The 26,406-nt window shown below is 39.2% G+C and overlaps 1 protein-coding gene across 13 annotated transcripts in view; it reads left to right on the top strand.

Annotated features, from left to right (window-relative positions):
- The window catches only part of PIEZO2 (piezo type mechanosensitive ion channel component 2), a 313,412-nt gene that overhangs the window by 93,699 nt on the left and 193,307 nt on the right, over positions 1 to 26,406 (top strand). For all 13 annotated transcript variants that reach the window (XM_069778971.1, XM_069778960.1, XM_069778966.1 and 10 more), the window contains exon 3: positions 20,410 to 20,535. In XM_069778971.1, coding sequence (XP_069635072.1) covers positions 20,410 to 20,535 — 126 coding nt within the window. The remainder of the gene's footprint in view (positions 1 to 20,409; positions 20,536 to 26,406) is intronic.

Consider the following 26,406-nt stretch of genomic DNA (forward strand, 5'->3'; position numbering starts at 1 on the left):
TCCTGCACTGCTCTTCTGCTGCTTGTGTTTGCAGGACATTGTACCTTTTGTTTAATGGTCTAAGTAGTTATTGCACAACAGTAAAATAAGATGATTATAGATTTTATATTTTTTAATTAGTAGATTTGCTGTAGAAGCTAGATCATTTGCACTCCTGGACATGTTGGTTATTTTGCCAAGACTGGACCTGTGCAATTCAAAACCTGATCCTCAGGTGATGTTTTGGTGACAGATAATGGGGACCATTCCTGGTTCCCAAGCTGTTTATGGTGGGAGCAGGTGCTTTGCTATTCTTCTAACAAGTGGGAATATGAACTTCCTTTAGGGCTCAGTGCAAGGCTGTTAGGACTCTGAAAGGAAAGAGGTTGTTGAAGTTACAAATCTGGTATTTGCTTTTAAAACTATTTTCCTAGTTAGTTTCTCACTTATCTGAATGCCCTAGAGTTTAAAGACAGGCAGACTGAAACACATCTCTGCAAATAAAACCAAACAGACTCTTAAAAATAGGGTTTTTTGTGAAGGTTTTCCCCTTGTTTTTGTAATCCAATTGAATTCTGAGCAAAGGAGCATACAGAGTGGCAATGAGACAGACAAGAAATAGGGCATTCCATCTCCATTACAGAATTCATCCGTCTTTCCTGAGTCCATCTGGTAGCTAAAGATAAATCAGTTTTGTCAGTAGAAAAGCAACAATATTTTTAAGCCCACGTTGGATGTTTGCAGAAGGCTTACTTCTGCCAAATGTTGCCTTCATGTTACCAACAGAAAGTTGTACAGAGCCATTTTATTTATACTCTCGAACCGGAGGTGGGAAATGCAATCTGACTGGCATGTAAAATTTCAGCAGAAAATTGGGAATGTTTGCCTAATACTTGTTTATGTTAAATAGAGCATTGATCCTCTGCCTCTTTGAATAATGTAGTTCAGCTGACTTCAGTGGAGCAGTGTTGATTCACACCAGCTAAAACATTCACCCTTCACGTTTAGCTTGCAATTCTTTTTTGGAAGAGCCATGTCCATTAAATCTCAAATTAATAGATTCAGGTGCTTCACTGTAGATTGGCTGGCTGGTTTCCTAACCCAGTGCCTTATGTTTCATTTACAGTTCAGATTTTACAGAGTGTGGAGGTTTTATCTTTCAGAAAATCATAAATTTCAGTAACAGAAAAAGCATTCGAGTTGTAGAAAATAAGGTAGTGTTATGTCTCAGTCTTTTTGTATGGTTAAGCAAGCAATGCTGGATGATGACTCAGAGTTTCCCTTAATTGTCTGTCATCTCTTCAAAGTAATTTTGGATGGCAGACAACACCTGTTCTAGTTTTCAGGCCTTTTAAGCATTTTTCAAATTCCAGAATGTTTCCCTTCTGCATTCAGTAGCCTGTAATTTCCAGGTATAAAAAGCGTCCTTTTAATTTACCATGCCATGTCTTCTGCATGGCGCAGATATGTTTTTACTTACTTTACTTTTTCTTTAAATACTGTGCTTTTATTCAGAACTTTTTCTAGTACTTAATTCACCCATCATAAAATGACTTAGAGTCCTTACCTGCTGTTTGGTTATTCTACTTTAATTCTGCTGGAATTTGGGGGGTGGAGGAGGTAAGCACACATACATGTGCATGGCAGTTTTTCGTCCTTGTCTCTGCAATCCTTGAACCTGAAACACAGTTCTGCAGTAAATTGCTGCATTTCTTGAATTTTTTCACAACCTGCTCCTGTACTGACTCTCTTTAAACTGTTAACATTAGTAACTTTTAAGAGCACCATGTCAGGTTACTTCATATACCCTCTTACATGTCCGGTAGTACATTTGCACCAGCCAGAGTCTTTGCTAAGTTTCTTCTGTGCTTCCATAGGCTCTCAGGCCCGGGATCCCTTCTGAATGCATTAAGTCCTACAGTTATGGTAAGATATCAGTTACTATACTGATTGTGATACTACAGTAAGAATATTCATGGTATCTACAAAAATCCATTCAAGGGGTACAGAGGTTACTGAAGGAAGAATAATGTTTTTTAAACTTTCAGTAGTGCAGAATCTAAATGCTTCAGAGAGTAATCATGTGGGACCTTTCCTGATTACTGGATTCTTCTGTGTATTTATTCTAGATGCTTGTGAGGACCTAGATACGTGTTTTCCTAAACATTGTTTGGAAGAGGAGCAGTGATCACATCAGTAAATATCCCTGAAAGCTGCTCATCATTTTCAGAATTCAGAATTTGGCTTTGTGGCTTGTCACTCATTGAGTGCTCATCATTGAGGCTCCTTTGAATGATTATGCTAACCATGTGGAGCTGCCTCTGTTCCCTGACTGGTCTTAGTAAGTCTTTAGGAAATATTTAGGGGACTGGGAGTGATTGAGAGACAGGTGGTAGATAAAGATTACTGCATATTTTTTACAGTATGGAATAACTTCCATCTTGCCCTCCTTCCTGTTGTCCAGATATCAGTTCTAGAAATTTCTAAGCTACCACAGGACTCATTGTTTCACAGAAGAGTTTGTGCATTAGAGCTATACCCGTAGATGAGTGTAGCTGTGAAAGGAACTCTGTGAAAGATCACTCTTGGGTCAAGGCATTTCTGAAGGAGGTCAGGGCAAGAAGGTAGAATTGCAGGAGCAATTACATGCTTAATGCTGCCTAAGCTCCACTTCAGATGTCCAAATACAAACACTGGCTCCTCAAAATCTCTGACCAGCTGCCAGCTAACCTCGAGTATCTCAAGTTCATAGTATGTGAGCTATCTCCAGCAACATTCTGCAATTTGTCTTGGCAAGGCTGAGTTGTGTGGCATCAGTGTCATAGCCATTGAAAGACATAGATTCTTGTCCCTTACCCTGTGCTCCCCAAGGACAAAAGCTGGTAGGTTCAAAGACAATGACAGGATGTGATAGTTGGGTTAGTGGTTAGGGCATGGGAAAGTAAGGAGAGCTGTGATCACAGACTGTGCAGTTCATCTGACCGTTGGAGCTGCGCAGACCCCGAGGTCTGGGCAGGTTCAGCCAGCATTCTCTCCGATGGTGGTGCACTGGGCAATGGGATGTGAGTCCCCTTAAACAAGGGAGGAAGGTGAGCTGAGTTGCCGTTCAACACAAACACATTGCCACCAGAGAGATGGATGCTCTGGTGTCCTAGAGGAGATGCCTGAGCACTGACAGTGGCTGGGATACCTTGCCCAGCAGCCCTGCCAAGGGTTAGGCATCCTCTGGTCGGGCACCCTGTGAGCCGGTTTGTCCCTAAAGTGATGTGCTCCCTTTTTGCATGTGATTTGACACCAGTGTCTTACTATCAGCAGCAGTAGAAGAAAGCTTAAAATTGTTTGACAGCATCCTGGCAAGTAAATGTGATCACTGAAGCACTCAGAATAAAAAATATTCTGGAGAAGTGAAGTGACTGCATAAGACTGGTATTGTCAGTGCAATTCTCCCAGTTTGTTTTTTTTTCAGTCTCCACCTATGCTTTCTTAAAGGTCCCAGAGAGCTTGCAGTGCTTTGTAGAGGATGGCTGGTCGAGGTGCATCGCTGCTATAACATCTTGCAACACATCTAAAATTCTTGACAGTATTCTCTGGAAAAGTCTCTGTAGAGATCTTTGCGTGTCTAAAAATGTCATCTTCAGAATACTGCAAATGTGAACTTTTTGCCATGTTCCTTAATCTGTTATCCTCCATGTGTCAGTAATTAGGTATTGTCTTGGTCTAAAAACCAAATGTTGGTCAAAGTGATTTCTGAATTGTTCTAGGTTTCTTTTTATTTTACCTAAACAAGAGATAATGGCAGTGCGAAGGTTGAGCCAGAGTTGTAATAATTATGTAAACCTCAAAACCATGAGTTTAATCTTGAAATTTAAAGGAGGCTCCTTTAGCTTCAAGACAGAGAAAAGTTAGGCCAAAAGTTAATCATACCTAATGGAGATTGACTCAACTGTAATTAAAATAACTAATGTACTTTGATCCATGCCAAAGTTTGCCGTAATGACTTAAATATGTGGGATCATGTCTTGCTGATATGTTCACAATAATTTCATTACAAGATGGCTAGGATATGCTACCATGAGGTGGCTACATAGAAATAAGTTCACATCTGAGCATACAAGGCTGTAAATAAAAGTGCTAATTCCTTCTGGGAGTTTCTTTAAAATGCTTAAAATAAATAAATAAAATTTACTCCTTTTCTGAAGATTCATTACACTTGTCTGGAAAGAGTACAGTTCTCTGTAACTAAGGAACAGTTGACATACACAAGGAAACGTGGTATAATAATAAAGGAGAATATTGCTTCTTCCTGCATCTGAGGAGAGCAGAAACCCAGAGAGCTGTTCAACTACTGTCATGGCAGGCTGTCACGCTCCCAATATTTGTGTTGGGCATCAGCAGAGGGTCAGGGAGTGAAATATATGTATTTTGCACTGCTGGAAACTCAGCTTGTGTCGACAGCGGAGCAGAGCCCATCTTTCAAGGGAGGGCGTGTGTGCCCCTTGTGGGATGCTAAGGCAGACCAGGCTGGTCTGGTGCATCTCCCCCAGAGCTGGGCGATGCGGGCAGCAGGCAGGCGTTGCGTGTCTCCCTGCCGGAGTGCCCGGTGCAGTGTTTTTGCAATGGGGTCAAGCTGCAGTTTCATTTAGTTTTTAATGCCCCACCTTTTAGGTGTAGGACAGCATGAACTTAAGGTGATGCTAATGTAACTGTGCACTCACGAGTGTGCTCAGACACACATTACAGAGAGCGCTATCTATTATATAGAGAGATCAAATGTTGCCGTGGTGGTGTATAAACACAAACATGGTTATATTAGCATGGGTTTGCAAGGCTGTATCACTTACACGTGGCAAAAAGCCCTGAACAGGCTCCAGAGATTATCCCCAGCATATGGCCCTGAAACCTTTGTAGCAGCCCTTGCTGTCATCTATTACACAAACCCCACGCTTGTATGAAAACAGCCAATTAGTGCTGCTTTAAAGTGTCGCTAACACTAAGGAGGGTGCTTGGTAATGCTGTGTGTTGTTGCTGTTCTTTCTCCAATGTCCGTTCTCTTTCTGTGATTTCATAACTTTCTATGAAAAATTCCTAGTGAACTGTTTGTTATTAATTGGGATGTACTTTTAAAGGAGGAATATATGCTGCAACAAAACCAGGCTTTGTTTGTGAGGAAATGTTGATATTTGCTGAAGTGGAAATTCTTCACTTTGCTATGTTGAAAAAAATACAAAGAAAATACCTAAGCTTTAGTAAGTTCAAACCAAATAATTGTATTTTTGATTTCTTGAGCTGAACAGTGGCATTTCATCCCTCTTGCCAAGTGTTGTAAAAGTTCCTTTAGCAACTTGAATTTCAGCCTGGATTATTAAATGTTGGCAATCAAAAATAGCATCAGACTTCCACTTTTGTGAGCTTTGTGAACATCGCTTCATATTAAATATTTTTAGTATGTTGTAGACTAAGAAAAGGTCTGAATTTGTCTGACTGGAAAATAGCTTAGGCTACTGACTCTGTACTGAATACAGATGTGTTTAATACCATGAGTATATATTTGTAAGACATACAGCTATTTTTTGTTTTAACACTGGACTCCAGTGTTTTAGTTGGGATGCTGGAGTGTAACATCAAATACACATTTTTCCCTTCATCATTGCACTTCATTGTTACAACTGAAAAAGTATTTAACTATCTCACAAAATTCACAGAAGTATGATTTTTTTTGACACTTCAATCTAGTATACACTCAGCAACACACCGTGTTGGAATCTGAGTTGCTTCTTTGTAAATTACACACATCTACTTCAATCTTACAGACAAGTAGCAAAGTATTATGTATGAGAAAATGGAAAACAGCAAATTATTTTCAAATAAGACTAAATTTTAAAGTGGTTTTGTGTTATGTATATTAACATGAAACATATCCAGGTGACATTTACATTCGGTTCTGGTTTTGGTATAGAGATAATGCTGTACAAATTAAAATCTTTCCTTTCCCAGTGTCTGGCACATGCCATGCTGGAACTGTTGAAGCACAAGTGTTTTCTTATAAGGCTGAATCTAGAGGACAAAATAAATTTTGCATACTGTTGTCTTAGTGTACAAGTGAGGCTATTAACTGTGCTGTGAGCTGAGAAACAATTGTCTACTTAGCATATATGTATGTGGCCAGTATGTGTTGTGTACCCCTGCATGTACACAACACTTACATATAAACTGAAGTATGTCCATTCTTGTCTCCATAATAATGTCAAAAGCAAACTTTCTTATTTTATAGCAATATTTTTGAGGTTATCCAAAAGTAAATACCAATCTATATGCAAGTGAACATGTTGTATGTTTCAATTTCTTTCATATTAGAAATGTACTAAGAGAACTCATTGTTCTCTTCTAATCATAAAAACCCTTGTATTTTCCAGAATAGTCATAACAATAGTCATGATAATGAGATTATGCCAACTGCAGATTAGACATTATGCTACTTCAATGATGTCAGTGACTTAGAGGACATTCAGAGGTCATATAGCCAAACAAGAGCTTTCTTCTTGTCTTCCACACTTGAACCTCCAGGTTTGACAGTCAAAGATTATTTCTTCTTTGATCACTTGTCATCTTAGAATTGCAGAGATAGGAGAGATACATGTTCTGTGCACCCAAGCTCAGGCTCTCAGGAACTTTTGAAGACTGTGCCTGAAACCTCCAGTGCCCTTCAACATTCAACAAAAGGCAAAAGTACAGGATCACAGGGCTCTTTTGGCCACTTTTGCATGGCCACTGGTATTTTACAGTGTCAAAGTCTCTTTGACTGTGTTATAACCTTCTGGGTGATTAAAAACACCTAAGTAGTCTTCAGAGGTATACTTTGGTCCTCTTCCTGCATAGTCTCTGAGAATGGTAGAGATCAAGTTTCTGGTCCTTTCTCCAGATCGAGGCTTGTAGCTCACACTCCATGGTAGGGAACTGAGACACTACTTTTATTAGTTGTGAAGAGCACAGGAAAGTCTTCATCCTTCATATATTCCATAATCTCCACACTTCATGCCTCTCAACATTCCCTTTGTGTTTTTTGTTTGGTGGTGTTTTTTTGTTTTTGTTTTTTTTGTTTGTCTACAAAGGCAACTTCAGTAGTCATTTAAAAATCCAGGCCAGGAAAACAGCAAGCAATTCTGTTGCACTTCCTTGCTTTGCAGAATGCTAAAACCATACCCTGTGAAATATGGTAGTACCTATATTCCGATCCATCATCTTACATACTATTTCCATATTGTTACTCTCTGTATATATGGGCTTTCTTGTTCCATACCTAGATCTCCTACCACAGGGAAAAGTATTTAAAAGTGCTCAAGCTGCAACCCTTTCTAACAAGTATCCACAAGAAGAGGTGTAAATAGTGCAGTCCTCTATTCCAGTCCTTAGTGCCTCTTGTGAGACTAGTCTGAGGTTGTTGTCCCACTGGTCCTACTGTTGTCCAGGGGATGATTCCAAATCCTACCAGAAAGACAGATGTGTGAAAAGTCCTAGCTGAATCACAGTGATGTCTCGTATACTACTCCAGAGGCCTCTTGGATCCTGAAATGCTGCTTGGACAACAATCGGACTACATGTGTGCAGAACATAGGTGCCAAATTCAGCTTCAGTGTTGAAGCAGTTTTACTACATTTGGCAGCAGGATCCCCATAATTTTTGCTGTACGTGAAAGAATGAAACTACTGATCCTTTTATGTCTACCCCAGAGGACAAAATGCCAGATATATTAGATCTAGTTGGACACGAGCATTACTCAGCCAGTGTCTTGCAGTGAATGCTTGGTAACTGGTTATTCTTAACAGAGAAATAGAACTATTTTGAAAAACCTTGATAAAATCCCACAGGGCTACAGAGAAGAACTCAAGTATTTATCTCTGAAGACTGCATGTACTTTTCTTCAGGTAGTTTTTGATGTGTGGATGAAATAAGTTGCTCTGTGGCAAACTTGACTCAGTGTTAGGCAGTCTTCCTCAGTATGGGTTCCAGGCACTAGAATAGATAAATTGTGTTTTGGGAGAACTTATTTATTCAGAAGCAAGCAGATAAAACTTACAGTCTTTGAAAGTGTCTGATGTGACAAGAGAATTTTGTAGGGTGTTTCCCACAGTGGAGATTGGTGGAATTTCCAAATAACTATCACATGTTTAAAAGGGCATGCATCTGGTAACCTTTATACATTCAGCTGCATCTCTGTGGAAAAAAAGATGATCCCTTTGGTCAGTGAATGCACTGGTTTCCTTTTACCCCACTTGCCTTCTTGTGGGACAAGTGTATATAAAGGTAAAGTTTAAAAAAAGAAATAATCACACATAATATCTCAGTGGTCACTGAGCTGACATTGTCCCTTAGGAATACAATCCAGGTCTTGTCATACATATGTTCATGGAACCATTAGTTCAGAGCCTCAGCAGAGGTTGAAAAAAGAAATGTGAACATAAAGGAATAAAACAGAGAACAAAATGAAACAACATTGTAGTGCTGTATAAAGCCATGATATGCCTGTATTTTGTAGTAGTAGTGGTGTCCTACCCTAAACGGAATGTAGTAGAACCGGAAAAGAGTTCAGAGATGGTTGATGGGGATAACCGCAGTATGTGCAGTGGTGTCTGAGGAACAGAGAAGTATGCTAGGGCTCTAGCTGGGAAAAGATGGAAGTGAAAGACTGTCTGAGAGGTACAAAATCATGAGTGATGGGGAAAGGATGGGTAGTGACCAATTGTTCTCTTTGTCTCATAAGGTGAGAACTGGGAACAAGCAAAAGGCTGTTGTTTCATACAGTGAGCAGTTGATCTTTGACAATTCCTGCTGCAGGATATTGTGTATGCTGAAAATTCACATGGCTGAGAGTAACACTAGGAGAGTTCATGGAGGGGAAATTTACCAAACAGATCTGGTTCAAGCAATCTGAAAAAGGTTGGAGGCTTGGAGGGAGTATTAATCTTCTTGTATACTTCCCTAGACATCTGCTTATGGCTGCTACTGGTTACTGGGGAGAATGGACTTCTGGTTTGTACCAATGTACATACAGATGTTCTTAGCTTCTTTCATGTTCACAATTTCTAATATTTTAATAGTGGACTGTAGGATGATGGAGATTCCAGATTACTAGTCAGTTCCAGTGTTGGATTTTTTTTTATTTTCCCCTGGACATCTCACTCTTTTTAGTTTCCTTTTCACGAGTTTTTGTTTCATCAGAAATTGAACTCCTTCCCACTGCTTAAAAATAATTCTGAAAATTCAGAGGGATATTTTCCCCCTTCTAGTCTTGAACTTGTTAAATCTGGATCTCTGTTCATAGCCTTTACATTAAGAGGGTAATTAAAAAACAGTAAACTTCTTCCTTCCAGATTTGTGTAGTAATATGCAATTCTTGACCTTTCCTTACCTGTGGTTATAGTATCAAGTATTCATTTTGTTCACAGAAGTAATTTAAGATTTCAAAGTGTCAATACCTGGTATGGATTCTATCTTTTAGCCTGTGTTTGGACTGCTGCCACCAAATGCCTGGCCCATGGTAGCAACCATCCTAGGAAGGAAAGGCATCACTGTTCATTCATTACTCAACTATATGCTTATCTGAAAGATACCTTACTAGCAAGGACTCGACTTACTATAATGTTGGCCACCTTCTTCCACTATGGAAAACAAAGGATTCGTACAATAGGGTGAAAAAGAACTGTTTGCTTCTCTCTGCAGTTATTGTCCAAAAAATACAACAGGTATCTTCATATGGAAATGTGATAGCTCATTTATGGACTTGACCTGTAGGCTTATCAAGGAAACTTCATAGTAAACATTTTGGAGTTGAAAGTAATGGATTATTTGTGCAAAATTCCTTTGTCTGATCTACCTAGAACATGATAGACAATATGACAGCTGTGTTTTTACATACAGAGAGATTAAGAGGGGAGTACTTTTGTGTAGGCACACACGGAATTGATATAGTAGTGATAATACAGATCTAGTTGTTCTCTGCTTTGGTTTGCAGGATATTCCAACAAAAGGCTTTTGCATACCATTTGCAGGAAAACACAAGTGGTGTCATTAGGATCTCAGCATTTCACTGAGCTCCACTCTTTCTTAGGGTAAGCCTTTTCTGCAATATTGAGAAATGTTGTGATTTCTTCTCCTGAAGAAATCAAGTGTTTCTGCAAGCACAGATGGGTTCCTTGATGTCCAGATTTTATGTATATTTATAGTCTACTGTCGTGGTTTAACCCCAGTAGGCAGCTAAGCACCACACAGTTGCTCGCTCACTTCCCCGGTGGGATGAGGGAGAAAATCAGAAGGGTAAAAGTGAGAAAACTTGTGGGTTGAGATAAAGACAGTTTAATAGGTAAAGCAAAAGCTGCATGTAAAAGCAAAGCAAAGCAAGGAATCCATTCCCCACTTCCCATCTGCAGGCAGGTGTTCCATCTCCAGGAAAGCAGGGCTCCATCACGCCTAATGGTGACTTGGGAAGACAAACACCATCATTCCCAATGTCCCCCCCTTTCTTCTTCTTTCCCCAGCTTTATATGCTGAGCATTACATCCTATGGTCTGGAATATCCCTTGGGTCAGTCGGGGTCGGCTGTCCCGGCTGTGTCCCCTCCCAACTTCTTGTGCCCCCCCCAGCCTCCTCACTGGTGGGGTGGGGTGAGAAGCAGAAAAGGCCTCGGCTCTGTGCAAGCACTGCTCAGCAGTAACAAAAACATCCCTGTGTTATCAACACTGTTTCCAGCACAAATCCAAAACATAGCCCCAGACAAGCTACTATGAAGAAAATCAGCTCTATCCCAGCCAAAAGTAGTACATCTACATCCATTTAATTCTACACGTGACTACTAGGCAGAAAGTAGCAAATAAGATGAATTCTGTTGTTAATATGGAAAAAACCTATTTTGTTCTGAACCTGTTGCAACTGGACTGGGAGATAAATCAAAAGTTACCATCAGCCAGAGCTGATATGTCCCAAGATGACATTTCCTCCATTCCCATGACAGATCATTTCCTGTAAGAGCCTTTGACAGAAGTTTGTTCTTCTGAAACAGTCGCCAGAAGTTTATTGAAAACTAAGTTTGCTATGGTGTCATCTAAAATATCCTTATACACATATTCTGTGGTTTCCATGAAGATTTCTGAGGTCTGCTAGGCATGACCATCTTTGACAGTAACTACCTGAACGACTCCTCAGTGTATGGTCCTTACCTAACTGTCTAATTCTCAGCTGTGTTATAGTTTTCACAAATTTGCCAAGAATGTAAGTCAGATTTATTGGTCTGTGGTTCTCTGACTCCTGTAATCTGTTTCTCTACAGAATTTTACAGAAGATACAACATAGTTAGTCTCTTGGGAAGTTTGTATTTTAATTTCTTTAGAAAACAACCTGATTTTGGTGAAAGGATACTACTAATGTTTATAGGAAGCTATCTGGTCCTCTTCCATTTGCTCATCGGAGTAGGTTTTTTGAAAGCAATAATATTTGTTTCAGAAAGAAGAAAGTTTTATGGCTGTGTGGCATACTAGCATCATAGTATGTTCTTCAAACGCCAGAAAACTTTTGGAACCACATTTCTTCCATAAATAATTTGCTTTTCCATCTTGTCTGTCTTCTTCCCTAAGCACCCCTGATAAAGAGGGAACGAAACTATGTCCTTGCATAGGTTACTTTAGCTCTTACATAGACAGTGGGGCTTAGCAGTTCAGATTGTTTGTGCTTTTGAAATGCAAATTTGAATTTGAAATGCCAGTGCATTTCAGGGGGCAGAGCAGGGGCTCTTCAGCTGGGTTATGAGCTGCATTATGTTGTGCTAGATATACTAATGCAAACTCTTTGGAAAGAAGTTAAACTCTGCAAGACTCCTGCCTGAGCTGAGGCAGCCTCTAGAGCTTCTTGGGAAAGTTTTGCCAACAGTAGAAATTCATAGCCCAGCTTCCACTGTGAGTTCAGTATGCAGACTTATGCATGATTACTCCCGTGTGAAAACATCATGGTGTAGGGTTTGGTTTGCCATGGCTGTGTTCGTCTTATTTACATAGCCTTCTAGCCTTCCCGTCTCACTCTGCCTTGCATCATGTTTGTTTGCTGCTTACGAACATATGTGGGTAGGTATTCAAAGGAGAAAGTTTCTTACTTCCTAGTAAGTACAGGTTTTTTTTAAAAATGTGTTTCAGCTCTGTAGCACATGACCTGTTGTCACCTCCCATCACTTGGGAGTTGCTTGGACTCGCTGTTGTTGAAGGAGCTTAGTACTGGATAGAGTTACCTGCTCTTTATGACTATGACAGAGGAGTGAGGAAAGTAAGTTGCAAGCACTGCTTCTAACAGATAATAATGGCTGAATGAATTTGAATTCAAAATAACTATTATCTCTTAGTAGCAAACATGGAGAGTCTGGTTCCTTGAGGGAAGTAACTGGAACTCTGTATTAAAAGCCTCAATTCCTCTTGTGAAAGAACAGCTCTGGCTTAAAATTGCTCAGTGTTGGTATGCACTAATATCTGAGATGATATTTATTTCCTGTGTTTAGCTTGGTACAGTCACCTGTCAAATAAAGAAGCAGACATCAAGTAGCTGTTGTTTGCTGTGGAAGCTTATGAGTGTCATCTGGAAAAAAAAATGAATGGTTAAGTTCTGAGTCTTGTCTGACAAAATATTTTGGTAACAAAATGGGTAAATTGCCTGTGTAAACTTGCAATTCAGAGATTATGACTAGCTTGAACGATGGTATTGTCTATTGATGCAGAGGATACAGCTCAGTTCTAGTAGTATTCTGGGCACGAAAACTTCTAGGAAAAACAGGAAATCCTGCTAGAAGCTAGAGTAAGTAGGCATTTATTATCCCATGCAGCACTTTTTATGTCTTTTTATGTTTTCATTTCTAAATCAGTTGTTTGTTTTTTTTTTTAATTACACATAACATTTTTGACTGTGTTTACCCAAGTCTGGTTTGCATTCCTGCAATGTGTCTATCTCTAAATTGACTTTTTTCCCTTCTTAGAGCTCTGTAGTATTTTAAAAAGAAAGAGAAACAGAAAAAGAAATGTAATTAAATACATTATATGGAAGAATATAAAGGAACCTGCATTTTACATGCAGACACATGGCCTGGAACAATATGTCTTATTTTGCTTTAAAAAGTAATGTAAAATTTTTAGGTAATTATGTATTTTGTGATAAACTGTTACAAATTCTTGTGTTCTTATGATCTAAGAAATAATATAATTTGAAATGCAAAGGAATACATTATAGTACAAAAAGTTGCTTGAAATTAAGGAATCATGCCTTTTTGGTAAATTTATTAGAACATTTTTCTATTGGGCACTGTTGTAGATTGTGACATTTGGCTACGTATGGGAATAATCAGCATGTTCCAGAAAGCATGGACGAAACATTGGGAAACTTTTGCTGGAAATTCTGAATCTGAAATCTTGTACTTCTCTGCTCTGGATTTCACTGTGGCTGCTTGAGCACATAGCTTTAAACATATAAAAATAATAGCATGAAATCTTGAGCTGTTGTCTGTGGATAAGCATTTTAAGGCTTGGGCCTAGGCAGGCACAGAATAGACCATGGCATTAATTAATTGTTCTCTATTTTTGTCTTGCTGCTGGAAATCCAGCGAGTGAACCAGGTGGGTTTGTACTTTTGCAGTGGTAATGCCTGCACACTCTTTAAGGCTCTAGTAAGCTCAAATCCTCTGGGTAGAAGATGATGTTGAAATGTAAGATACGCTTTGGGAGAAAAAAAAAATTAATGCATTTTCTATTAAGCTAAATATGGATGTACTGATAACTGTGCTTATTGTGCAGTGGAAGGACGGCAGCACTTTCAGGAACGGAGGAAGTAAGTTTTGTTTTTATTTTGGGTAGTAAATAATAGCACTTTTTTAACCATTAAAATAATTCCGGGCAGCTTCGGGACAATTTTTGATCTTCTTTGAGTCTACTTAAGAGTTACATGGAAGACTTAGTGAATAGGAGCCGCTATGCAGTTACCTTACTTGGCGGATCAATGGCTTGCCATTGCACAATATACAGTGTACAAGGCACAAATTTTATTCTTAGTATAGTCCTTCCAAATGATTGCCTTCCTCTGTCCTTTGTTCATAGCTTTGTCCCATTGCGTTTCAGCACTCAAGAGGTCAAACCTCTAAGCATAGCTGTACTCTGTGTGTAGAAATACTACGGATATTTTACAACTGGGAGAGATTGTTTAATAATAGATGTAACTGGCACTAGCAAAAATGTAGCATCATTCTTACAGAACCTGAAACTGGAGGGTACTGTCTCTCTGCACCTCCAAAAGTGCACAAGGAAGAGTTGAAAACGCTGAGGTTATGCCTACTCTGCACACTTGGACATAAGTGCACATTGTAACTGTAAGGAGAAATAGAGAAAATTAGCCTTTGCAGAGCACCCATTTGAACAGTGGATAGTGGAGAGGTATCTAAAAGGGTTTGACTTCCACTGACTTGCAAGCTGTGTGCTTTATGGCTGGGTCATGTCAAGTATCAATACCCTAGCAGTGAAGCAGTCAGTCTTATTTTATGAACCTTTTATGCAACATTGACAGCCCTTCAGTCCCTGTTCATGTGCTCAAAGATATGCATGTGCTTAAGTGCTTTCTTGGACAGGGCTAAATTGCTCTGTGCCTTGCAAGTTTAACCCTGTAGTCACCACTGAAAATCTCAGCTGAGTTTAGTACTCATATTTTAACCCCTTCTTCATCTTCCATGATCATCGGGAGGTGTCCTGCTGTGTTAAGCATCAATTAGTGTACAGTAGTACTGATGAATTTAGGAAAGGGGACTGGCCCATATTCTTCACTATTGCTGACTGGCCATACTGAAATACCAGGTTTTCCTGTCAAGTGGAAGATGGATATATCAGCACTTACTTCATGCTTATAAACTTTCATCTGTGTATGCATTTAAATATGTGAACCTATGTTTGACACTTGTGGCCAAAGTGGCAGATGTTTGTGCAGGTCTCAGTGATGACATTATTCTGTTGGTTAGCTGGAACCACCTCTTATTTTTTATCACATCTGAAACTTTGACAGAAGCCAACTTCAAATCAGAACTCTTTTCTTGCATTTATCTCAGTAAGTTAGTTGTGGTATCTTGAGCCACTTAAAGCAGAGCTGACCAAAGATGAGATTTCTTTTATTTGGGAAATTATGATGTTTTGATACTTTTTTTTTCTTGCAGATCATATGACCCCCAATCTTCCACATTTTTCCAAAGGACAGATGTTTTGAATTAAATGTTTTCTTAACTTCCTGCCCCCAGCTGCCCCGATCTACAGTATAGATGATGTTGACAGACTCCTATTTGGAACCACAGAGCAGGAGATGAAAGTCTTGGGACCCTGGTTCCAGCTAGGCTCTGAGGTGATGCTAGGTTTCCTGATGGAAAATCAAGAAGTTAAGATTTTAAGATTTCTAGTTGAAACAAATTCTGTGGGACTGACCCAGTCTGTGCTGCAGAAGTTTACTGCAACCACGCCTCATCCCCAGAGCTCTTTAGTTCTATGTTTGTCACTTACTGATGAAGAGGATTATTAAAAAATAAATCCTGAATGGCTGATATACAGTATGTTTATTAACTGAAGTGTCACTAGTTCAGGAGATAAATGCACATTAATGTTTATCACTCACTGTATGCTGTCAAAGATTATGTGAAAAATGAAATGTGCTTTGGTATTTCATCTGCTGTGATCTGAATAAAAAGGGTTGTGTAAAAAAAATTCCCAAGCAAAACTGTTGAAGTAGAATTGAAAGTGTTGCAGCAGTTTCGGGTACAATGTATGGCTAAAGAGGTGTTAGAATTATCCAAAACCCAACTGACTTCAGAAAATGCAACAATAAGGTAACATTTAACAAAAAAATCCCACTGCAAAGTAGTAAAAGCTTCAAATGAGGCACCCAAACACTCTTAAAGCTACTTTTTAGGTGAAACCATGCAGCATACATATGATTATGATGAAAGGATTACACTGTTGGAATAGTAAATGGTCTTTAATTTTTAGAATCCATTATTTTCATCCTCTGTTTTCCCTTTCCTGATACCATTATGGCATGCAGAATGGATACTGACCCTTTGAACTTATCACCTTCTGCATATAGATGCTTAGTACTTCTTATTAAAAAATCAGGATAAATTGTTAGCAGTATTATTAACTTTGGCAGAGACTCAACTGATTTTTTGTTGTGCCCCATACAATAGATCAGAAAGAGAAAAAAAATAGTGTGGAATGAAAATGCACCTTGCAAGGAACTGGAAATACAGTGTGATGTGATACCATATGATATGTTGAGACTCTTTGCAGTAGCCTAAGTCTCGTGGTCAGATTATATTTTAAAAGCTAATATATGTGATTTTTAAGCAGGTCTCAGTGACAATTGGTCATTCAGTTATCCGATGTCCTATTAGCACACCCTTTTGGAAGAAGCTCTTAGGAAGTTCCAGGCATACAAAAAATTTAAATTCTGTCATGCTCTGCTGTTTCGAGGGAAAAGGGTAGCAGAAAAGATCACAGGACTGCCTTTCTAAACACAAATGTACTGTTTTTCTGTGTTGGAAACGAAGTGGGCAGCAGGCTCCACCTTTGCGTACAATCTTGATGTAGGCAGTCAGGAGGTGCATGTGTTTGTTGAAAGCAGCAGTCCTAGTCAGACACGTTCAAATAGTTGTACTGAGGTTACATGCCTGTGGCTGGGGGGGACATGCCATCACTAATCCGGCTCTTGGCTGGATTACCTTTGAAAAATAAGAAATGGATTTCTCTGCCATGTGTGAAAAGCTTTTGGCCCTCTTGAGTCCAGTTTAGTGTTGCAGCTGGTCTGGAGAGAAAGAGGGTAATGAAGCCTTTGCATCCTGACCAGCTTCCTGTAGGCTTGATCGGAGGGGGGAAAGCCCTTTCCCAGGAGCCGTCTGGAGGGACAAGGAGTCTGGAGCAGCCTCCCTGTGTGTTTCTGGGACACACCGGGGTACGTTTCTAAAGCCATATGCCAGGTTTTGGTCCCACTGGGTGCCATTAGGAATGACGCACTGCACCTGAAAGCAAACCCACTATTCTTCGTCTTTCAGGCCAGTTCTGAGGCAAATCTGCTCTCTCCTTTCCACCCCCCACAGTTTGCTGAAGCTGGTGGCACCACGCTGGTGTGAGTAAAATCAGAACCCAGCATACAAGCTACAAACCCAGGTGTTTTGCCAGAAGATTTTTCTTATTTTAGCCTTAATGGACATACACACGTCTGTACATCTAAGACAGAATTAAGGAATCGGTGTTGTGATTTTCAGTGTGTGCTGGGGCAATGTCCTCTTGTGTGTCTGTTCTGTCAGCACAGGTTGTAATTGTGAGTGAATTAGAATAAATGAAAATTAAAGAAGTATGACAAAAATCTTTCTTCCTCATCGTAAGAAGCTCTATTTTATTTCAGGAGTTTAATTTCAGCTGTCTCTATTCTCATCATCTCAGTTCTGTACACATACAGTTAATTTTTTCTTTGTGTAATTTAGAACTGTTTCCAGCAGAAAGAAAAAAAAGTAAGTAAAAATACCGTCAAATGGATTTATCCAAACCCCACTATAAATTGAAACTCATCACTTATCCAAATCTGTCACTTCTTTCTTGGCATAAATTATGTATCCAGTAATTCACTGATTTTTAGTACTCCCATTTCTCCCAAGTTGTTGATGTCTCTCCAAAACTTTTGAAATCAGGGGCATAGCATTTCTTACTTTTCTCCAAATACTTCTTGTGTCTAGTTTCTGCTGGCACAGCTGAATGTGGTGCAGGCAAAGGGCTCCTCAGTAGCATTGATGGTGGTCCTGTCCCACTGATGGCCATGAAGGGAACAGCCCTTGAGGAATGCTGTAACCTGCAATGCCCATGTCTAGCTGCCTTCCAGCTGTGTGTTTCCCCTGCCATATTTACCAGTACACTGAGAGACTATTTATTATCTTGGGTGTTAATAGTCCTTTAAAATTTTCCCTAGCTTTGTGCAGGAGGAGATCTTTTTTCAACATTTCAGCATTTTGATAAATATATTTTCAACATTTTCTACAGTTCCTAAAAGGAAGACAATTGGAAAAGTTAAGGCTTTGTTAAAGAAATGTTTTGTTCAATCTACAATTTAAATATGTTTGTTTTCAAGATTTAAAAAATGAAGTCTAAAATTTAGATAAATTTTGGAGAGACATGGCCATTGAAATAGTGAAAGATGGACCCAAGATTTTTAATAGTTTTATTTCTTTATGTGGAAACAGTTTGGGAAATGAATGTGCGCTAATTGTATTGCTTTTTTTTTTTTCCTTTGGAGGCTGACTGAAACGATTCTATCAAAAAACTTCCAAATCCACTTCTATATGAAAAAATCAGTGATTGATATCTATTGAATTGTTAACTCTTGAGCATTGAGGAGAGTTTGTGACTCAGAACTTCAGAAATTACCAGGCTGTCTTTAAAATCTGTACATTTTAACAGAGCTGTTAAGTCCATGGAGTTTGTGTTGTTAAACTGTTTGTCTCCAGCTTTGAGATACGTAATTTTTTAGTATATTCTGAACATGCAGCTCACATAATACCATGAGCATGGGATCTGGTAATGCAGGAACAAACCACCAAATACTGAAACTTGCCAAAAAATTGTAAAAGCTAGCAGTCCTTGGATTGCATTTCATATGACATCACATTTAACAAATGATTTAATAACATGCAGCTTGTGATATATTAATGCTTTTAATGATTTTGAAAATATGAGGGGTTTTGTTACTTATGCTTTTATAGTGCTTAGAGGTGGTTGTCCTAAGCCAGGACATCAGGCCAGCCTCTGTAGAAGAGGAATGAAAAATGACCTCTGATCCAAAGAATTTAAAATCTATTCTTTGGTTTTTTAATGCTCTGGAGCCCAGGTTGTCTGCTTTCTGTGTAGACTCTGGTGTCTTACCAGTAAAGACTAGTGACTAGGTCATACAAAGCACATATCTAGTGAATGTATCTTTTCAGATCACAGAAATTCTTACATAGGCTCATTCTTGTCATTTTATATTTTGTTTGAATTGTCTAATTTCTTATTTAAAAAAAAGGGGGGGGGAAGTTCATTATAGGCATTTGGTATTCAAAATTTACAGTCAAGATAGTGATCATATAACAAAAGTTTTGAGTCTAATGGAGTGAGATAGTCTATAACTTTTTCTAAAATTGTTGAATCATGTTTATCTGATTCTTTGCTTTATAAACTACCATTCGGGCCATGGGTCACAAGCTTGAACTATAACAAATATAAAGCAAAAAGCTGATTTACTGGCTAGATACAGAATATGAACCGTCGTCTTCTTTTTAGTAGTTGCTCATAACAGACACATGCAGAATTAAGTAAGAATGAAACAGGCTGCATGTAGAGTCAACATTTCCCAGGTATACTCTGCTAGTTCTGCTCTCCATAGCCTTGGCTTTATTTGTAGCCTTGGGTAAGAATTCCAGCAGTGCTGGTTTTTTTAATCTGTAAATACAAAAATTACTCTCAAATGCATGAAGCAGGTCATGTAAAATCTAGGTATAAAATACTTTGGAAATAGAACTTTTGCAGATAGGTAAGGTAGGGTGATATTTAATGTTGTCTTTTTTCAGCAATACAACTTACTCTTGAAGATGCATATTTTCTGAAATACTAACGGTTTACTTTATTTATTCATACCTTGCAAGTTTGGCTGCCTGTGATTAAGCTGAGTGTTTCCTAGAGGATTTATAAGGCATTTTCTAAGTCCTCGTCAAACATTTTCTATTGGCTTTTGGCTATAGATATCCAGTAAATCATAGAGGAACTATGAGAAAGTATATCTGGCACAGGATTCTTTGGTGTGTACTGAAAATTATTTTCAAAAACTTCTAAAGGAGGAGAAAGAGGGCAGTCTGCACAAAGCAAAGCATTCATTTGAAAGTATGTATATACTCCCAAGCCAAATTGAGGCTTTTGTGGCATTATCCCCCCCTCCCACATAATTTGTTTTGGAAAGAGTAATTAGATTAACAAGTTTTTATTTTCTCCAGATTGGAAGTAGCATCCATATTTTGTCTTTGTACCAGGTAATGTGGTGATAAGCATTGTGATGTTATTATTGATGTAAAATTGCCATCTGGAGACTTGAGAAACTTTTTTTTTTTTTTTTAAATCCAAAAAGTAAAAGGAAATATTGGTAATGACAGTCATTGGGATTTGTGATTAAAGAGTACTCAAAGACACAACCAACTTAAATATGGTTTTTGCTATGATTTTGACCCTTAAGGGACAATCATGAGTAATCTGGAACTGACTTGTAGAAATATCCTTGGTCAGGATATTTTTACTGGTTTTATACTGAAAACTTTTAAGCAGTGTTTAGAAATTCACCAACTATATGTATGTATATTTTGTCTTTTAGGGCATACAGGACGATTATTAAAATCTCTGTGTTTCACCAGTCTATCATTTCTGCTGCTGCACATCATCTTTCAGATTACCATAAACAGTCTTGAAGCTGGAAAAACTATTGAACCTGGTTTTAACTGTGAGTAAAATCTTTAAGTTTTTATTAGCATTTTAAGTGTCCAAATGCTTCAGTGGCTTGAAAGGTGAAGCATTGATGAGAAGGCATTTAGCATTGTGCTCCTGTGGGTTTGCAGCTTGCTTCTGTTTCCCAGCTTGTTGCTTTAAGAATTACTGTTAGTTGGGCAAGACGACAGGCAAGACGGATTTAAGAAATGAAAAGTCTATTACCTATTTTGTTCCTATTGTTTAGCAATGACTATTGTATGTCTTCATCTTTTAGGCTTCCTCAAAATTCCCTCAGAACCTGAGGTGGCTACATGTTTGTGTTCTTAGATCATAATTCAATGTATTAAGAATAAAATGAGATATAGTAACGAAAACCTCTCTACCCATGTGTTATGCCTCTATCTGATGGAACTCTCTTAATTTGTTTGCTTAACTTTAAATCCTGACCTCAAGATTTACGTTTCTAAACAGTACTTGTCTCTTTCTTGCCTGTGTTGTATGGGAAGAAGGATTTTCGATTTTTATTTTTATGTAAACACTACTTAAAAATATATTGCATGACATTTTGTATCTTCCTCTCTCAGGAAATGTTCTTCAACAATTCAGAAGCAAATGTTTTTTATTGTGCAGAAGTTAATTAAAATATCTATCCAGTGATTTGGATACGTAACCTTCAGGTAGACACTATTTGTACTTGTCTTGCAATGCTTACGTTTAACATTTAAACCTGTCAACTTACCTTTGATAAATGTCCATTTAATTTATCACAGAGTATGCTGCTGCCACTTGAGTAAACAGTTGTAGTACAATTCAACACAAGAAACCTTATGTGAATTAAAGCATTTGACGTAAAGTAACAAAATCCTAAGGAAACCTGGAGTGAGCATTACCATTTCACCTTTAACTCAAACCATTTCTTAAAGTAAAAGGCATAATTGTGTTAATGAAATATCAGTTTTAACTGGAATGTCTTGGGCTTTGTTGGTTCAAATCAGACCTTCAGAGTCTAAATTTTCTTTTTGTCAAAGATGTATATTACTGATTGAGTGAGCTAGATTAGTTGCTTTCCTGTATCTGTTTAACATTCTTATGGCTAAAAATACAAGATTTTTACTTAGATTAGAGTAATTGTATCAGCTAGACACTGTTTGTGTGAGTAGAGAGTTCCTAACTGTCCAAGACAGATGCAACCACTGGCTTTTTCTTCCTCCTTTGGTGGGAACCGGGGTCTGCAGTGGGAACTGATTAACAGAATTACTTCATCCTGAAGAGTCCCCTTCTGAAGAAACAGAGAGAACATACCTTTTCTGTCTGTTTATTGACAGTTGCTGAGTGCAACAGCTTCTATTCTAGCTGCCGTTAATAATGGTTTCCTTACTTGGGGCCTCACAGGACAATGGGTATGGCTGTAGTAGTACATCAAACGTGCCTCAGCTTGCTCTCTGACACCAAGGCCAGTTGATGTGAGATGACCCACGTCCTCACCCTTAAGCTGTCTTTGCCTTCTGGGCGCAGAGGGTGGGTTGAAGTTTCCTGTTGGAAATGGTATTCGTCCCACAGAAACTCCCAAACTGTGCCCGAGTTGTTTGGCAGAGAGGAAGTTGGCCAACCAAAGTTCCTCCAAGATTGTTTTAACTGTTTAGCAATATGAAGAATTCAGCTGTTGAATTTCAGTGCCTGAATATGTTTGCAGGGCTATAGTTCATGAGCTTCAGGTGAAGCTAACGAAGAGAGGAATGTGATACTGGCATAATGGATGCTGGACCCCCAGGGTGCTGAAGGAGAAGTAAAAGAAGGTATAAAGACCGTTGTGAATGAAGGGGACAGAAAAGGCCAAGGCCTTTGCTAGATCAGGCAGTAAGATCAATTATTGTCATTAAATGGCACCAGAGCATACATGGTACTGTGTAGGTGAGGAGGAGACAGAATTCCTGCTCCAGAAAGTACGTTGGTAGTACTTCTGCTTGTAATTATTTGGTGACACACCCCCACTGTATTTCCTGTTCCCCAGCCATATGAATAATGCTTTGCAAAACTGACTACAGCAGTGTGCTAAGCCATAGCTGGAGAAATGACAGCACTGTGCCCGTAGTGTCTGCACAGTGTCATGATCTCTGCATTTTAGAGTTAGGTGTTAATGTTTATTCAACTCTTTTCACTCAATAAGAAGTACAGAAGTGTAGACTGGAAGACTGGAGTTTTCTGTTTCCCTATCCAGACCCGGATCAACTATTAATAAAGCATTTTCTTACAGCTGTTTGTCTTATTCTTAAGCCCTATGTGCCCCACTGGAAATATTCTACAGTCTTTTCTGATGCTTATCATTAGGAAGTTTTTCTCCCATTAGTCAAAATAGCCTGTGTTCCTCCTTCAGCCTTATCCAGAAATGGAGAAAAACTTTCCATTAATCTTTATGGTTACCTATTATGTGTTTGAAAGTTGCAGCCATGTCTGTCATATGTACTCTTTCCTCTCTTTCTCTCCTCTTTAACTTCAGTCCCTCCATACTTTCTTCATGCATCATGTTTTCCAGAAAGGAGGTTAGTGTTACCGTTGTTAGTCTATTTCTGTTTTCTCCAAGTGCTCCAGATATTTCTTGAAGTTCAGTCCCCAAAGCTAGGCAGTATTTCAGCTGAGAATTTACTAGCACATACTGAAGTATAACCATTACCCAAGTGTCTGCAAGTGGCACTCCCTGTTCATGTATTACTATATGGTACTCTTTGCAACAGTAGCATTGTCTCACACTTTATTTATGATTCATTGTAACCCACAAATCCTTTTCTGCAGAATAGACCATTTTTTAAATCCCATATTTATGTAGGTGAGTATTCTTACGGTATATTGGAAATTTATGTTTGCCCTTTTTCTTCCAAAATGGTTTTATTTATCAAGACTGTTCTGAATTCTGCCTCCCAATTTGCTTGTGGCCCCTCTTACAGGGCCATCTGCAAATACGACCTTTAAGGGGTTTTGGATATACTAAAATGTTTGATTTTCCCTTTAAATTTAAACTTTGTTTTGATTTTGCTGGAATTGTAATATCTCCCTGAGTTTAAATAAATTAAACCATAGAGTTCTGAAGGAACTAGTGGATGTTATGGCAGGACCCCTCTTTATCATCTACTCTTGGGTCTTGGGAGTGTGGGGAGGTCCCTACTGACTGGAAGCTGGCCAGTGTTATTCCAATTTACAAGAAGGGTGTGAGGGAAGACCCAGGGAACTACAGACCTGTTAGTCTAACCTCAGTTCCTGTAAAAAATTGCGGGGAAGATTGTACTGGGTACTGTTGAAAGGCATTTATAGAATAATGTAATCATCAGGCACAGTCAACATGGGTTCACAAAGGGAAAGCCGTGTTTAACTAATTTGATATCCGTCTATGATAAGGTCGCCTGCCTAGTGGATGAAAGGGAGGAGGTGGATGTAGTTTTTCTGGATGTTAGTAAGGCTTTTGATAACTGTCCGTCACAGCATCCTTCTGGACAAGTTGTCCAACTGTGGGATGAGGTGGTTTACGGTGCGCTGGGTGAAGAGCTGGCTGAAGGGCAGAGCTCAAAGGGTTGTTTGTAGTGAATGGGGCTGCATCTGGCTGGTGACCGGTCACCAGCAGCGCTCCTCAGGGCTCAGTTCTAGGGCCAGTCTTGTTCAGTATATTTATCAACGATCTGGATGCAGGAGTTGAATGGATCTTTAGCAAGTTTGCTGGTGATACCAAACTGGGAGGTGCTGTTGACTCTTGAGGGACAAGATGCCTTGCAGAGGGATCTAGATAGATTGGAGCATTAGGCAGTGATTAATGGGATGAAATTTCACAAGTGGAAATGCTGGATTCTGCAACTAGGATGGATTAATGGCAGGCGCAAGTATAAACTGGGAGACCAGTGGCTGGAGAACAGCCCTGCAGAAAGGGATCTGGGGGTGGTGGTTGGGAGCAGTGAGCCCTGATAGCCAGAAGGCAAACCGCACCCTGGGGTGCATCAAACACAGCATGAGCAGCCGGTCAAAAGAGGGGATCATCCCGCTGTATTCAGCATTGGTGCGGCCTCATCTTGAGCACTGTGCACAGTGCTGGGCACCACCATTTTAGAAGGATGTGAAGGTCCTTGAGCGCGTCCAGAGGAGGACAACCAAGCCGGTGAGCGGGCTGGAAGGCATGTCCTCTGAGGAGCGGCTGAGGACTTTGGGCTCGTCTCATCTGGAGAGAAGGAGGCTGAGGGGAGACCTCATTGCTCTCTGCAGCTTCCTGAGGAGGGGAGGTGGGGAGGGAGGTGCTGAGCTCTTGTCCCTGGGATCCAGGGACAGGATGCGTGGGAATGGTTCAGTGCTGCAGCAAGGAGAGGTTCAGATTGGATGTCTGGAAGCATTTCTTTACCGAGAGGGTGGTCAAACCCTGGGACGGGCTTCCTAGAGAGGTGGTTGATGCCCCAAGCCTGTCAGTGTTTAAGAGGCATTTGGACAATGCCCTTAGCAACATGCTTTAACTTTTGGTCAGCCCTGAAGTGGTCAGGCCCTTGGACTAGATGATCATTGTAGGTCCCTTCCAACTGAAATGGTCTGGTCTGGTCTGGTCTATTCTATTCTATATATTGCTCTCATGTATATGAGGTGAGAGTAAGTACTGTAAATGTGCACTTTTGATGCACTACTTTCTAGACTGAGTAAAAAGACAATATGAGGAGGAAAGGAAAAAAGTGTAATAGCAGAAAGGAGAAAAAACCTTGCAATTATTTTGGTTTATGTTCAATTGCTTATTTTTGCTATGATAAAGCATGTGAAGTTTTTGTGCGTTCCTACAGTTATTGCTCCCTCTCTTGCTTTCATCCTGCAGGGAAATTAAAGCTGATTCTACAACTCCATAATTTTCACCTCAGGAATGAATGAATAAATGTTTCAACTTAATTCTGTATTTTTTAAAATTTGTTGCCTTTGTGTAGTTAATAATCTAACTCCTCACAGTTTCAGAAGTGGGTGAGAAGGGGATGTACCTTTGTCTTCAAATTCTGTAGGTTAGTTTGTCTCAGTATGTTCAAATGCCAACTTTTGAATCAAAAGATCATTTTCTGGTTTTAGTTTTTCTTTTCACACTGCTGTATTAAAGCTTCTGAAAATATTTTCATTTTGGTAATAGAAACACTTGAAAAATGTTTGAATTAGAGGTGTGATACAGACTATCACCTCTTAAACCTTATACAGTTATAGTTTCATTTTGGAAATGAAGAACAACCATCCCTTTATCTTTTACATCTAGAAGCAGTTTAATTTGGGCCATCTGCAAGAGCAAAGCAGACATGTAGAATTTCAGGCTCATTTTAAAATATTCTGCTCTTATCTTGAACTTATGTTATTCAAAATCAGCTGGTAGATAGTGTTTAGGATAAGTAAGTCCTGGAATGTTTAACTTCTTCAGTTATTTTTTTCATCCCCTTCCTCTTTTAGAGCTCATATACCTTCTCTTTCAGGGTGGCTACAAAATGCTACAGCATTCTTGAAGTTATATAGGAGATGTATGTTGGTGGGTTGATAGAGGTGTTTAAAAATGTTTAGCCAACAGAGGGTTCTTGTTTCTTCAGACCCTTATGAGTATTGCCTAGCACTAATAAAATTTTGTTGTTAGAACTCCTTATTTAGCTTAATGAAAGCTTTCTGGTTAGCCACAGCTGCATTGTATGGAACTAACATTGAACACCTCCAAGATTGTTTCTTTTTTAAATCAGAGCTCATATAGGAGAGGAAAAGAATAAATACAGAAAGGGTGAGCTGCGCTAATCTTCTTAAGCCATCAAGAGCTAGGCAATCAGTCTTGTTTCACTGATGGTATCTCCATATAACACAGAATCTAATTTTGAGATGTAGTAGTATTCATGCAGTAATACAATTCCAT

This window comes from Haliaeetus albicilla, chromosome 3 (genome assembly GCF_947461875.1).
Source record: "Haliaeetus albicilla chromosome 3, bHalAlb1.1, whole genome shotgun sequence".
NCBI lineage: Eukaryota > Metazoa > Chordata > Aves > Accipitriformes > Accipitridae > Haliaeetus > Haliaeetus albicilla.